General features: G+C 33.5%; 1 protein-coding gene across 1 annotated transcript in view; it reads left to right on the top strand.

Moving 5' to 3' along the window:
* Positions 1-15,579, top strand: part of COL24A1 (collagen type XXIV alpha 1 chain) — a 131,531-nt gene that overhangs the window by 59,008 nt on the left and 56,944 nt on the right. The window contains exons 18-24 of the mRNA XM_029284689.1: positions 1,039-1,092; positions 3,222-3,275; positions 5,490-5,543; positions 8,821-8,874; positions 9,547-9,591; positions 13,057-13,110; positions 13,738-13,782. Coding sequence (XP_029140522.1) covers positions 1,039-1,092; positions 3,222-3,275; positions 5,490-5,543; positions 8,821-8,874; positions 9,547-9,591; positions 13,057-13,110; positions 13,738-13,782 — 360 coding nt within the window. The remainder of the gene's footprint in view (positions 1-1,038; positions 1,093-3,221; positions 3,276-5,489; positions 5,544-8,820; positions 8,875-9,546; positions 9,592-13,056; positions 13,111-13,737; positions 13,783-15,579) is intronic.

The following is a 15,579-nucleotide window of genomic DNA, read 5'->3' as shown; positions in this document are numbered from 1 at the left end:
ACCTACAACCTCTGAAGGCAAGCTGTTCCACTGGTTCCCGCTGTTTCTCCTTAGTTCCAGGTTGCTTTTCTCCTCGATTAGTTCCCATCCATTGTTTTTTGTCTTGCCTACAGGTGCTTATCATCACTAAAATTCTTGACCCACAAAGATTTTAAAGGTGATCAGCATCAAGAAGAAGAACATGAAATCTCTTGGATCTTCCACTTTTAACATTCTAGTTACTGTCACCTAGCCAGGCTATTAATGATTACATTACCCAGGAGTCTTAAGTCTTGTTGGCCTGATGGGCACATTTGGAATTTTTGTTGGCACTCTTGCAAAAATGCTGCTGAATGAAGGAAATGCCCATTCACAAGTAGCTGCTATGGGGACATAGCCAGTTACAGATATCAGTTCATTAGAAGTAAACCTCTGTTGCATAATACCTCCTATTATATACTTACCTTGCTCCTTTTCTGATGAAATGGACATATATAGAAACTATTGTTTCCAGGTCCACTATGGTGGAATCTAAAATATGTACCTCTTGGATTCTCCTGCAGGATGCATGACACAAAGAGAAAAACAGAGTTAGATTAATATGATAGGACATTTCTTCTAAGAGTGACATAATGGAGGAGAGAGAAATCATGCACTGTAATCCAGCTTGTAGTGTTTATTACTCCAACCTACAGTATATATGTTTCTTTAACATAATAGAGTTAGGTAAGAGCAAAAGGGCAGCTAAAGCATTTTTCTTTGCTTTAAAATGTTTGCATTAAAATAGCTTGGTCCCTATCAAGGGATCTCTAAAAAAGGAAATACCGACATCTTATTTTATATAAATTTCACATATATTGGTAACAGAAAGTATCTATGAAAAACAAAAACAAAGCAAACATTATTTTTTTTCTGAATTGTGGCTTTCAAATGAAAGGACAAAATAAAAATATTCTTTAGAAAGAATAATAGCATCACTTTCCTTCTGTTTTCAGCGGCAAAGTGCAGCCATTCATTTTATTTTAATTTTAGCAACTCCTGACTCTTCTTTTCTCAAAGGGTGCTGTTGGTTTGCCAGGGCTTCCAGGAAATAGAGGAAAACCAGGACCCTCGGTATGTTTTAATGGCTTTGGATTTAAATATTTAGTTGGAACCACTTTATTTGCACATATGGTTATCAAGAATGTTTAAAATATTGCAAACTGAATCTTATGAGGCATATATCATAAAAGAAATGTAAATAACTACACACAGTGCTAACAGCATTAAAATCTACAAGTTGTATACAAGTGTATATAAGGGTTTTTCAAATGTCTTTCCTAATCAGGACTTGTGAAATTCCGGTTGTTATAATATCTGTCATGTTGAATTACATTATATATGTATAAACAACTATACCCATCTCTTAGAAAGAATGTTAAAAATTTGGAAAACATTTTAAAAAATCATTTATTACAACCACAACAATACATAAAAGAAATGGAGAAGAACCTAGGAAATCATTTTAGCTTCGCAACGAAAACCTTTGTTCCGTTTTATGCATTAATCAATTTTATTACTGCCTAAGATTTCATAAATGGAAAATGATGGCAAAACAGGTAGTCCTCAATTAGGACTGGAATTCTGGTTGCTGTCAGGCTTAAAAAAAACAAGAAGGACATGCAGAGTTACTTCTAAGCAGTTTTCTTAATTGTTCCTATAGACCAGGGGTGTCAAACTGCCGGCCGGATGTGTCATCCGAAAGCCGCAGCCTCCCCATTGCCGGCAATGGCGAAACCGTCCCGATACGTTGCATGGCGTCATGTGACGTCGCAAGTTTGACATGTCTGCTATAGACACAATCTTCCCAAATTAATAGCAAACTACTTGCATTATCGTATACTCTGAAAACTTCTAGGTAGTAACTGATTTACCCTCTTCTTCCCATCCAAATTATCAAAACTTTGCTATTTCTTATTCTCTGGAATTCACTTCCTGGGAATCTGGACTGCATTCTACTATAATCACTGAGTGATGGGATTGTTAAGCAAGTCATAATGACTGGACCTGATTTTATTGATTATTATTACCATCATCATTAAGCAAATCACTGTGGTTGCTAAGTAAAATCACTGTGGTCGTAAAGTGAATCACACATTTATTAAGCAAATCTGACTCCCCCAATTGACTTTGCTTGTCAGAAGCCAGCTAGGAAGTTCATAAATCACAATCACATGGCTGTAAGACGCTCCAATTGTTGTAAATGAAAACCGGTTGCCAAGCACTTGAATTCTGATCACATGATCGCACAGGTAGTGCAATAATTGTAACTTTGAAGACAGGTCATAAATTACTTTTTCTGAAGCCATCATAAGTTTGAACCATCATTAAATGAACAGTCATAAGTCAAGGAATTTCTGTGTTTTACTTCTGATCTACTTTTTCTTTTTTATGTGTCCCACCAAACAAACCAGTAAATCAATATTATTAATAACTAAACTGTTTATGTAGTACTGGAATAAGATATGTTTCTATTTTATAAGAGTAATCACATGTAATATTTAAACATAGATTAATACTTTTTTCATAGCAGAGCTACTTAACAAAATAGGCAATAAGCAACCTTAATATTTCATGATTTTCTTTTGGTGAAGGTATGAAATTTATTTTTATAAATCAATTTTAAACAAATTGATTAATCATGTGCCTTCAGGTTGGTATCAACCTTTATTGCCCAGATAATCAGACCTTCTCTATTATATTTTATAATATTTTATAATATTTTAATCAAGCAATATGAACTAATTTATTGGTTTCGAATTCATCTGTATGTGTATGATCGTAAATTTAATCATGACCTACATGATAAAAGCATTTATATAATATAATATAATTAATATAATATAATATAATATAATATAATATAATATAATATAATATAATATAATATAATATAATATAATATAATATAATATAATATAATATAATATAATATAATATAATATAATATAATATAATATAATACATTATTATTATTAATATTAGTATTAGTATTATTTAAATGTATTATCACCAATACTAATACTCTTTGTAATTTTTTTCTACTAATCTAGCAGTAATTTCTAAAAGGCAAAGAATTTTCTTATTAAAATCAACAAGATTCAAATGCTGGACATTAAAAAGGCACATTACTACAACATTCAATTTCATTTTCTGTACCTCTTAAGAAAAACTTGGATTCATAATACAGGTTCTAATTTTAGGGCAAAATGGGAGATCCAGGACCCCAGGGGCCATCAGGCCCACCCGGACCAGAGGTAATTGACAAGCTGCAATCTTTCAAACTTACATACAGGCAGTCCTTACTTAGTGACCAAGTTGGAACTTCCAAGTCTTTCGCTAAGTGCTGCAGTCAGTAAGTAGAACATTACATGACCGGAATGGGCTTAACAATTTCACTGCCCTTTTGGTTAAGCAAGCCGCCATGGTTATTTAGTGAAACACCATTGATCATAACTTTATAATTTTACTTCTGCCTTCTCTATTAACTTTGCTTGTTGCAAGTGAAACACGGAAATGGTGGGCATGTGATTGCGAGATGCTGCAATGTTTGTAAAGGTGCCCTGGTTGCAAGGGATACAAATGGTGATCATCAACATTGCAAATGTGATGATTAGTCACAAAGCTTTTTTTTAGCACTGTCCTAACATTGAAAGTTCATTCAATGAGACAATCAGTAAGTGAAGACTAACCTGTTTTAATATCATTAATTGATTAATAAAATATCAGTAATAAAGAATAAACAGACAGGCCTAAGTCTGAATTGAAAATCTCTTGGGAACTTTGTTTTGAATTCCAGGATGGAATGTGATAATTTTAAATATAAGAAATCCAATAGTTTTCATTGGCTTCACTTTCTGAATAGATTATTGTTCAGTATTTGCCAGGAAAAGTGGATATATTTATTGAAATTTGCTAATTTGGCTAATCTAGTACACTTTTGTTGTTATGGTATTGCTAAAATGCATCCCAAAATATAGTTGTAAATATAAGATCGAGATTTATTTCATGAACTAAGTTGCTTATGTGTAGCAAAAACATTAAAAATTAAATATCCCCAGACTGTCTTAGAGTCTATTTAAAAATGCTTTTGAAGTTAAAAATATTTGTATTATTTGTAATTCAGATGAGTTTTGTAAACCAGCTGTATGTTTCTATTATTAGAAATGTTCTACTGTTAAACTCTCTGGTAATAGTAATTGCCCCAAAATTGTTTGTAGGAACTACTCCCTCATCAGATAGAACACAACATGTCTTTAAGTCATTTTTCTCTTTTAGTGTGGAGGTCTCTCTATTGCACTATAAAAGCTTTTTGTTTCCTTAGGAAGCTTTTCTCTCAAGAATGCTTTTGGAGTAAAAAAACATTACTTATTGTTTTCAACATGAACTTCATTTGATCTGTAAATCATTTTGATTTCTAATTGAGCACAGAATCCCCTCAAGACAATAAACTGTATGGAAGATTTCTGCCATATGTTTTGCATACAAAAGAACTCTAGAATTATATAGAGAAGTGATGTTTGATATGAATAAAAGTTAGAAGTAATGAAGTGCAGGTCTCTCAACATGAGTCATTAGCTAACTTGTGTTTTTTAGTTCCAAAAAGGTTTCATTTACAACTATGTTGTATTTTATACTGACATATTTGGAAGTTCTGATGAAGTGTTGCAAGCTTTGTAATTATTGTGTTGCAATAATATGTGTTAGGTATTTTTTTTTATACAATAGGCATAGTAGCTATTACTAGGTTACTGATTTTAGGAAGCACGCCATATATGTATATTTATAAAGATGCTATGATTTTCATATACCTATATCACAGACATTTGAATTCATTAGAATACTTTGTTGTTTCCAAAGTAAGACTTTATTGCCACATGGCTGCCAGACTGAAAGTCCAGTAATCACAAATACTATAGGAATAATGGACATTTTCTGAAATAAGACATATTCCCTTAAAAAAAAAAAAGACACATCTGGTGATTGAAGATTACATATAGCACAGTTGCTCATTTTATTATTCTACTTTAGGATTTGGAAAAATTTAAACCTTTTATTTATGTACCTGCAGCAGCAAAATCTCCTGGGTAGAGTTTAATGTAATTAGGGCGTTTGTTAATACTGAAGTGCTTTCTAAATCATAGAGAGATGTCATAATGAGGGATCCAAATGCAATATTTGATATAGCCAGTTATCAGTTAGTGGGAAGAAGTGGCTAAAAAAGGAATGTGTAATCTCAGTGGCCCATACATTATTCTCACTCAGACAAGCTGCAGGTCAGCATCTGGAACGTTTCAAGATTGATTAGATCCTTTTCTATAGTAAAACAGGTGATTTCCCCCCCCTACACTATATTCACTGCAGCTAAACAAAAGGGAAAAAATAGAAAAGGATATCTAAGGTCTCAGTTTTTCCTTAAGTTCTTGAATAAAATGATAATACCATTTCTTTGTTTGTTTATTTGGTCCTAGGGTTTTCCAGGAGATATTGGTGTACCAGGTCCAAACGGTCCAGAAGGCCCAAAGGTTAGAATATGTGAAACTTTATTATAAATTCTTTGTAATTAAATGCAGCAAGTAAAATTGTAGGAGAAGCCATATTTTACTGATTTTGAAATCTTTTTGCTGCTTGCTTTAAAAGAGTTGAGAAATCAGTTTTAAAGAAGTTGAAAAATTGTTGATTTTTATGTACAGCAGAAGTAATATGGGAAAAGGACAGCAGATGGATCTTGTTAGATCAATATTATTTAAGTCAGTTTCCCCCCATCAAATTGCCATGCTACCCAGCTATGAAGCCATGATATATCCCAGTACATCCAGAGAGTGCTAAGTTTGAAAAGGTTGTACTGAAACATTGCTGGGAAGAAAAGATGGCTTATAATGTTCAACAAGACCCGTCGCTATTTTGTTTTTTGCTACTTTTTGCTATTTTTTTCTATAAACCCATTTGCGTCATGAGGAGTATGTATCTTATGAATTATAGATTCCACAGTATCATCCCAGCTATATATTCAATAGCCAATTTGCTATGGAAAATTAATCCCTCTGGATGTGACACATATTTTTCCCTACTAAATATTCAATATCCTTTCCCAAGTCCCACTATGCTGGTTGATCATAGTCAGAACACTGATTATTTAGCTGGAAGCTGAAAATTTTATTTGATGCAAGGATGAGTCTTTTCTATGTAACATTTTGGCTCTCATAAATGGAGAATATGGTCTTTAATTAGAGAAAATTGGTGGCTTACATGTGAAACTGGATTTGTTCAGCTTTAGCGCTCCCAGATGTCACGTACTGACTGAGGTTTTGTGGAGTTTCTTCTGACTTTTTTTCTTGGAAGACTGTCTTGCTAAACTCTTCTTTTCCTCATTCTTCACCCTTGGAATTTCTGTAAAAATATAAACTAACTGCCAGAAAAGCATGACAGAGCCTTGTATATTAACACTAATGTAAAATATTGACTCTTGGGAATGAGACAACTTCATAATGACATTTTCTTTCCATCACTGTCTTCCCAATTCCCAATTCAAAAAAGAACATTTGGGAAACTGTTTAGTTCTTTTATGATCAATCCTCTAATGTACCGTACTCTAATTTATTTAACTGCTAAAAGATTATTTGGGTTGTATCTATTTCCCTCCAGTTGTGCTTTCAGGTAATGTCTCTGATTTCTGCATCACAAAAGCAGCATCAAAAATGATGCAGCTTGCAGCTTTTGTAACAAACTTTATGGTATTATGAGTGCATATCTTAACAGATTACTGTAATTCATTTAAAGCATGTTATTTGCACCATTGTGTTGGTAGCTTTGCTGCAGAATGTTTCTACATAGGACAGTGATGGGAGGTCTGGGAATCTGGATACTCCTAGATCTCCCAGATTAGAATTGAGCATTTGGGTCCACAGATATGGTAGCTTGTTCTACCGGTTCTCTACACCAGGGAACCAGTTTGGTGCAATGGTTAAAGGCACCAATTTAGAAACCAGGAAACCATTTAGTTCCACCTTGGGCACAAAGTCAGCTGGATGACCTTGGGGCAGCCATTTTCTCTCAGTCCAGGAAGATAATTTTTCAAAAAGTCCTGTGTAATATTTCTGAAGCAGGGCATTTCATTTTATTCCTATTTTTAAAATATCAGAAAAGAAGAGAAGTAACCTGTGCAATAATTACAAATCATTTTGTAAACCATGCAACTGTTATTACTTTTTGTGACCTACGCAAAGCATCTTTCACCTCTTTTAAAATATATTTATGGGTTGAAACTGATAGAAGAATGCTAGAAATAAAATATATTTGATCTAAAGTGGTTGGAATGGGCCCAAATCTTGTTAAATAATCTCCAGTGAAATATAGATTTTGTTACTGAATGGGTACCAGTCAAGAACAGAAAGATGTTTCTAGCTTGATATACTGTTAAATCACTTCTTTCTACAAATGAGGCACATATGTGTCACAATGTTATGTTAAGTTCCCCGTTAACTTTGTAATAGAACTAATAAAGTTTCTAATGTAAATGGACAGAAGAAGTGATTTGATTTTTCCATTTTATAATATCCAAACATTGAGTCAATGCACTCTGAGTTGTATAAAACTATTTAAATCTCTGCTGGAGCCAAAAGACCCATCCACAGATCAGATGCTATCTAGATTATTTAGATTGTGCTGTAATCTGAGCTTCCTACTGTCCTCCATCACTGCTATGTGGTGAGCATTTAATTTAATTTAATTCAGTTCATGCCACTACTGTCACAGAGAGATATTTTCATTCAGAGGAGGCTACATCTTTGAGAAAATAAGTACCATTGAAGATCACGGTGTTTACTTCTGAGAGAACACGTGACCATGGAAAATTTCACAGAGGTAGCAGTTACGTTTTTCAGACATTTATTAAAATAAGTAAAGTAGAAAGAATAAAGGATAGCTCCTTGATTAAGTGAAAAAACAATCAATTTCAGCTGATTAATTCAGAAGTATTTTTTGTCAGTTTCAGTTATTATAAAAGCACATGTAAATCAGGTCAAGCTGTAAAAGTATTCAGGAAAATGGAACTCCAGAATATCTTGAGAAACTTACATACAGGTCAGGAAGACACAATATGGACTGGTTCCAGTTTGCCAAAGGAGTGGGACAAGGCTGTATATTGTCCTCTTCTTTAGTCTATATCCATCCATCCATCTATAATTTTTATTAAGGGTTTTTTCCATGTAGTTAAAACAATACAAATTTTTAGATAAGAAAAATAGAGAACAGTGATAGAAAAGTATAAAAGAAATAAAGAAAATAACTTTTATAGGATGCTAAAACATCTGTGATTACTGAGCTCACTTTTTTATGATATACACTCTTGACTGCAAATTCTATTGCTGAAGTGCTGCTAGTGGGAGATGATGATTAATTCTTTATCTGTTGCTGTTTTTATGATCAGAATCCACCCTTTGCAGCTGCTTTCCCACCTGCAATATGAAAAAAAAATAAAAATTATTGCATATGCCTAATCCAAGATTAATGGTTTAAGCAGGAAATGATTACAATTTACTCTCCATTTAAGTAGTTTTCCCTTGTGAGCTTTTAACACATAATTGGAATGCACATGTACATAACTGTATGCATATTGTACTTTTATAGAGAAGCTCAAGTGGCTATTGATTTAATAGCTAAGGCTTCCTAAGAGAAACCAATTACAACATAAAGTGGGGAAATGTCAATTAAAATTACATTTCTTACTTTTAATCTTCATACTCCTCTATACTTTCTGCAGTAGTATCCCTGTTCATTAATCTTATGATTTATGTTATTTAGGGATTTCTAGGTGACAGAGGTCCTCCCGGTCCACCTGGTCCCAAAGGAGTTGAGGTAAGGTGATTGTTATCTCAACAGCACACTTTTGTTTTTAGAATTAGGATCCAGTCCTGTGTGACTGATCTTATTTTTAACCTGCAAAGTTACTAAATTTCTCTCTGGCAGATGTGAAGTATAAACTGTGGCCCATCAATAACTTACTTTTTTGGGTGGTACTTGTACAAGGTTAAATGAACCAAATCTGATATCTTACACACACTAGGAAGGATTATGTTTTGCATTCTGAAGAAGAAATATATTAATGTATAAATTAAATAAAAGATGTGTTGAGTGTATATTTTAATATCCATCTGTTAAGAGATCATTTAGCTGAAAAAGGAGGCATCTTTTCTTTTGAAACTGAATTCATAGGAGTCTACCTAAATCTTTCTAAAGAAATCCATACAATTAATTAATGTTCAATTAAGCAGATTTAGATATGTAGCATTATATACTTGAATTTGTAACTATTGATGCACAAAGTAATATTGCATGTCACTACTAGGAAATAAGTCCTACTGAATCCAGTGAGATTTACTCCTATATAAGTATATGCTTATGAGTTAATCATTATTCTGTAATCTTTCAAGTTTAAGTATATACATTCAGATGTTTAGTCTTACATCACAAAAATATCTACGGTAAATGCAATATCCAAGAAAAAATGATTGTCCTTTTTTGCTTTAGGGAGAAGAAGGACCCATTGGGCCAATTGGAGTAACTGGACCAAGGGTAAGTACTGAAAAGGATGGAAGGCTGAGTCAACCTTGAGTGGGTCAGGATCGAACTCCTGGCAGTGAGTAGAGTCAGCCTGAAATATTGCAGTTTAATCACTGTGCCAGCATGGCTCTACTTTATTGTAAAGTTACATTAAAATCTTACAAATCTGAAATTTTATTCCTTCCCATCATCTTTAAAGCCTAATCAATTAGGGAGGGTGCCTTCTGAGACATTTGCACATCCACATTCCTGCTGACCCTTATCCGACCACTTCCCGCATCTCTCATTCAATATGCTATTAGAATAACTCTCACATTATAGGTGGCATGTAAATTATTTTTGTTGCAAAAATGTTTCTGCAGGCAGTATATAAATCACTGTAGAAGATTGCAACTTCATTGTATATGGAATTCTTTTAAAAATTAAATACATCAATGCATTTCGGATCTTATTACTGTTGTAAAGTTAATGTCTAAGCACTTTTTGAAGTGCTTCTTTCAAACTGATATCAAATCAACTTGTTTTAGTTTTTCTTTTTTTAAATATATCAGGTGTTTTTGCAGGACTTGATGTTATGCTTAACTTCCATAATTTCTACCTCTTTAATCTTAAAAGTTGGGACTGCTGGTATTTGTAGTCTAAAACAGAAGTCCCCAAACTATGGGCCACCGCCCACTACCAGGCCATGGCGTCTTGGCCACCAGGCTGCATGAGTAGTTGGGCAGTGCATGTGTGTGTGTGTGTGCGCGTGTGCTCAACCCGCCCTCGTGCCACTGTTGCCGCGAGTGTTGTGAAGGTGACGGCATCGCCCCTAGTATCGTGTGGGCGGCGGCGTTGCCACAAACTTGCACAGGAGGCGGCAGCACCGCAAGTGGCAGGTGGCTGGCGGCATACCACATGCTGGTGTTGGTATTGCCACAAATCTTGTGTTGGTGGCAGCAGCGCTGCAAGCAGAAGGCGAGCCGCAGTGTGAGCCTTGTGCCGGTGGCATCGCTGCGGGCTGTGGCGTAATCCCCGCGCCAGTGGTAGCATCGCCGCGAGCCTGGCGGCAGAGCCACAAGCCTCACATGGGTGCCGGCGGCACTGAGAGCCTCACGTGCATGCTTACAGCCCCGTTGCGTAGTGCACATGCTCACGGCCTGTTTGTGCGTGTGCATGTGTGGCCACATTCATGTTTATGCATGCGAGTGTAAGGCACCTGCCACTCCCTCTCCCAGTGGCCACCAAACCAGAAAGGTTGGAAATATTCACAGGAAATTAGCATACCTAGTCTATGTTATAGAATAGAATATAATTATATGTTTCACTGATTTTACTTTTATTTACTTTACTAAATATATTCAGTCCAGTTTTCCTCTTAAGATTTCCTACCTTTCTACATACATTTTATAAAAATATTACGTATTACTGGTAATCCCTCTTCTCCTACTTTCACATTCATTAATGTTTCAAAAAGCATATCGTTTTATAGGTAACTACTCCACTTGAATTAATTATCAATATTCTTCTCAAGTTCTCTTCCCTTCCTCCTGCCCATGACTGAAATGCTCTCAACTAGAACTCAGATTCTTTCTCAAAGAAAGTTGTGAGTTTTAATTTATTCAGAAAGTATATCAATTATTTATAATATAGAATTTAGGGTCCCTGGCATAGAATTACTTATTTTTCTTACGTGTGTTTTTCCCAATATTTTAAAAAACTAAATAATAGATGTTTTTCTTATTTAAAGTTACTTTTCTCCACTCGTTTATATTGTTACATTTTAAATGATCCAAAATATTTAGAGGTATTAACAGACATATAGATAATTCATCACAGAGCAATATTCTTTAAGACATAAAATGAATTTCAGTCCAGGTTTAAAATATTCACATTTTAATATAATTTCTCATTTGGGGCCGAGTTTCCATCTATCTAAAAGATATTTTCCTTATCTGGAGTCACGCTTCTCCACTCATTTATATTGTTACATCCTTAAGTGTTCCTAAATACTTAGAAATATTAAAAGAAATAAACAGAATTTATTACAGGGAGATTTTTTTAAGGACACAAAATGAATTTCAGTCCAGGTTTAAAACCTTAACATTTTAGTATATTTTCCTATTTCCATCTGTCAGGTTAAAAAACTTCAACATGGACTACAGTTAATCTGTATTTCTGACATCTCCAAATGTGGCTAAGAAGGATTGGCTATTAAAACATTGCATTTTTTTTACAGTTAATGTAAAACAATTTGTATTTTTGAAAAATGAATGAATTTGAGAAATGCAAAGCAGTAGCTGAAACGGGATTTGATTTATTGTAATGAATTTGTGTTCACTTGTGAAGCTGGAAAGATCCCCTCACTGCTTTGACCTTCAGTGAGCTCTATTTTCAGATTAATCGTAGTTTTATTTTTGGAAATTCTTAGTTCAGTTAAATGAATAGCATTGTCAGTTAAATGAATAGAGCTTCTGAATTAAGAATATAAAACAAAAAAGTTAAACGTTTTATAATAGTTTCTACCCACTTCCTTTGAAATGGTAACAAATAGCCCTTGAGTGATTTTTTTATGTTTTCTGATAGACTGAGAAAGACCATTACTTTCAATTAAAAAAATATAGTTTTGAAATCATTGTTTATTTTTTAATTAAGGCTAGTAAAGTGCAAGATTTAAAATGCTAAGAAAGAAAAATAGACGAAGCAAGAATGAATCGAAAGGTAGTTGAATAAATTCTGGAGATTATTATTGAAGAGCATATTATCCAATGTCTTAATTTTGTGTTGTCAGAAGTTTCCTTTGATTCAGCCTTATCCAAAACATATTTTGAAATCTTATATCTTATATTGGTGCAGATTTGGTCCAAGCATGAATGCTTAGAACAATTGTAAAAAATATTATTTAAAAAATGTTCATGAGTAACTATTATAGAATTATTGCTAGACAGTGTCTTTTTGGTAGCATCGAAAGGATAAAGCAGTCACAAAATAGTGAACATTATGAAACACAAAAACAAGGGTTGTTCACAACAGATTTTGTACAAGAACAATACTTTATAAACCAGTTTATACATGAAGTGTAGCTGCAGTTATTTTTTATTAATGAGCAAGATAGATAGAATAGGCTCTTGAATAAGAAATTTTTTTACCAGGCAGGTCTTTTTCTGAGAAATGATATTCCTTTTGAAATTTCTGCCCTATGACACACAAATGCATACTTAGTCCTTGCATTTCAGCAATTAGAAATGAACAAAAATACTTCATGGATGAAGAATGAACAGGTTCTCCACTTAAAACACATAACTGCAATTTTCTCTAGATGTTTTTGTTGAAAGAAAAACCTAACAAACTTTATATAGAGAGAGATGGCATATATTTTGGCCCACAGTCACTCTGATAGGTTGTAGCAAGCATAATGCAACTCTTAATTGTCAGTGATTTAATGAAACCTTTATTTAAAAGCTTTTAAAAAAACTGGACTTCTTTGTTTGAATATAGGGGAAACCTGGAAGGAAAGGTTTTGCAGGTGAACCAGGACTTGAAGGCCTGAAGGTAGGACTTAACGTTATTCCTGATATTTGCTCTTGTTAAATTAAAAATAGTAAGAATTTGAATTTTTATCAAAATAAGAAAACACCCATCTCCCTCACAGAGGGATTTTGAGCGATGTACGAGTAAATGGTTAGTTTGTGCATAGTTGTAGAGCAGTGGTTCCCAACCTTTTCTATACCCCACACCTCTAGAATGCTTCTGATATATTCTCGCACTCCTTACAAAAGTTCAAAACGAGTTTTTCATCTACACTATAATTTTGAAACTTCTAAATCCAAGTTTTTGAACTCCCTGGAACATCGTCTCGCATCCCCAGGGGGTACGAGCACCCCCGGTTGGGAACCCCCGTTATAGAGGAAAGCAGAGATAATACTGGTGAAGGAATGCAAAAAAAGTGTTAGCAAATAAAAGATAAATGACATTTCAGCCCTTCAGAGAAAGGTGAGACCGTGAAAAAGATTTAAGTTGCGTTAATATGTTATGTGGAAAGTTTTTAGAGAAGCAAATAATCTTTTTCTAACTGTTGGTAAAAGTGCCAAAATACAGAAAACAGTGTAATCTATATACTGTAGAAAAATATTTAAACCATGTAATTTAAAATAAAGTCTTATATTTTTAAAACAACAGGGAGAAACAGGAGACCAAGGAGTTCTCGGGAAAACTGGTGAAACAGTAAGAATATACTATTTTCTATTTCAAAATGGATTCATTTTCATTTTTCTATAATTGCTTAGTTATGATGTGCTATGAATTTAATTGAAGCTTGATATTCCTGTCAAAATACAACTGCAACAAATAAAATGAATCTTTGTGAAATTCCATAACCTCCCCAGTAATATTCTGCTTAATGTTCCCAGATAAGAAATCGGAGTTCGTATAATTTGCCCTACTGGTACAAAGTGAGAGAAAGAAATGCATATTTGTGAGCCCAGTGGAAATTCTATGTTGTGGATGGAACACTCTTTTTATATTGGTTTTAGTTTCTTTCATTATATGACCCTATTCAGTAAAATGCATTCTTCACCATAGAAATTATAACACAATTCTATGTTAAGACATACATCTTATTATATGAATATATCTCCATTGTTAAAATCCTATTATACTCTTTTGTCTTTCATTTTGTCTTGAAATGCAAAATCTAACTAGAAATAAAAATACAGAGGCATATACTGTAAGATTACAGAAACACTAATGTGGAACTGACATTGAAATAATACATATTAAAGGATTGAACTCTGTTTTCATTTATTAAAGCTTGTGGCTCTGCCTAATTGCTTAGCATCAGGTTTCAGAATGCAGGTGTAAATTATCTGCTTGGAATTCTCATTTTTATTTGAATGAACATGCTGTTTCTTTCTCCTTCTCTTTGCCTCATTATTTCTTACATTTATGCATTACTTAAAATTTATGCATTACTTAAAATTTATCTCTGCTGTATATCCATATATTAGTGAGGCATTGAAAATCTTATGTATGAATGCCTCACTACATTAATTCAGAAGATGGATTAATAGTGTACCCAAAAGGAATGCATTATTATTAGTCCCTCTTTTTTTTCTAGAGAGGGGAAAAAATCCTTTTTCTTGAAAAGTTACTATTGTAAATGGCTTTTGAACAGAGAGAAGAATTCTGTAGCATTCTAAGGGTACCAAAACTAGAAATACTCTTTGTGATATTAAACTAATAGTCTATATGATGTTATTGAATGTAATGCAATTTTATTATAGAGTTGAATGACCTGGTTCATGCCACATGTTAATCCAACTAAGATTAAAGGAATGCCTGTGCTGTCATTTTATTTCCAATCATCCCTCCTGACTTTTCACTTTTCTGTTGTTAAGGTTGGCTTCCAAATTTGGTGTGCCTCATATTTATCTAATAAACTGGAATTTGATGTTTACAGAATTTGTATGTTGCTAATTGGAAATGGCAGTCACTCTGAATTTGAATAGCACATTTAATCATATTAAAGTCATGGTACTATGCATGGATGGGATAGAATGGCAGCACACAAATGCTGGTTAGCCAGTTTGTTTGCCTTAGTATATTGTACATAGGCACTCAGTAAGTTGATAAATTATTCCAAGGGTACACCATAAGTAATTTTTACAATTAAAGAAGATATTAAATGATGTCATCATCATTAATGCTGGTCCTCAAGCAGCTTCTATATTTTTTTAATGTGCTTGCTAGATGTAATAAGGCCTGAAATAAAATTAATAACAGGGCTGTGCAGTCATATGGATTCACATTCTACATATCTTTAAACCATTTCTATTAGAGGTTTTTTTTTAAAGAATTCCATAATTGTTACCTCAGTACCCTCATGTTCTGAAGATCTGAATCAACTTTTCCACTTTGAATCCAGATTGTTGCTTAGTCCTAATTAATGTAATGGATTAAAAAGCACTCATTCTGAAGATAATTTTATTACGGATTTATTATGTTCTTTTTAGACTCTACAGA

This window comes from Protobothrops mucrosquamatus, unplaced genomic scaffold (assembly GCF_001527695.2).
Source record: "Protobothrops mucrosquamatus isolate PMUCROS unplaced genomic scaffold, P.Mucros_1.0 scaffold841, whole genome shotgun sequence".
Lineage (NCBI taxonomy): Eukaryota > Metazoa > Chordata > Lepidosauria > Squamata > Viperidae > Protobothrops > Protobothrops mucrosquamatus.
Note: the sequence above shows the minus strand (reverse complement) of the source record. Positions and strands in the feature narration are given on the sequence as shown.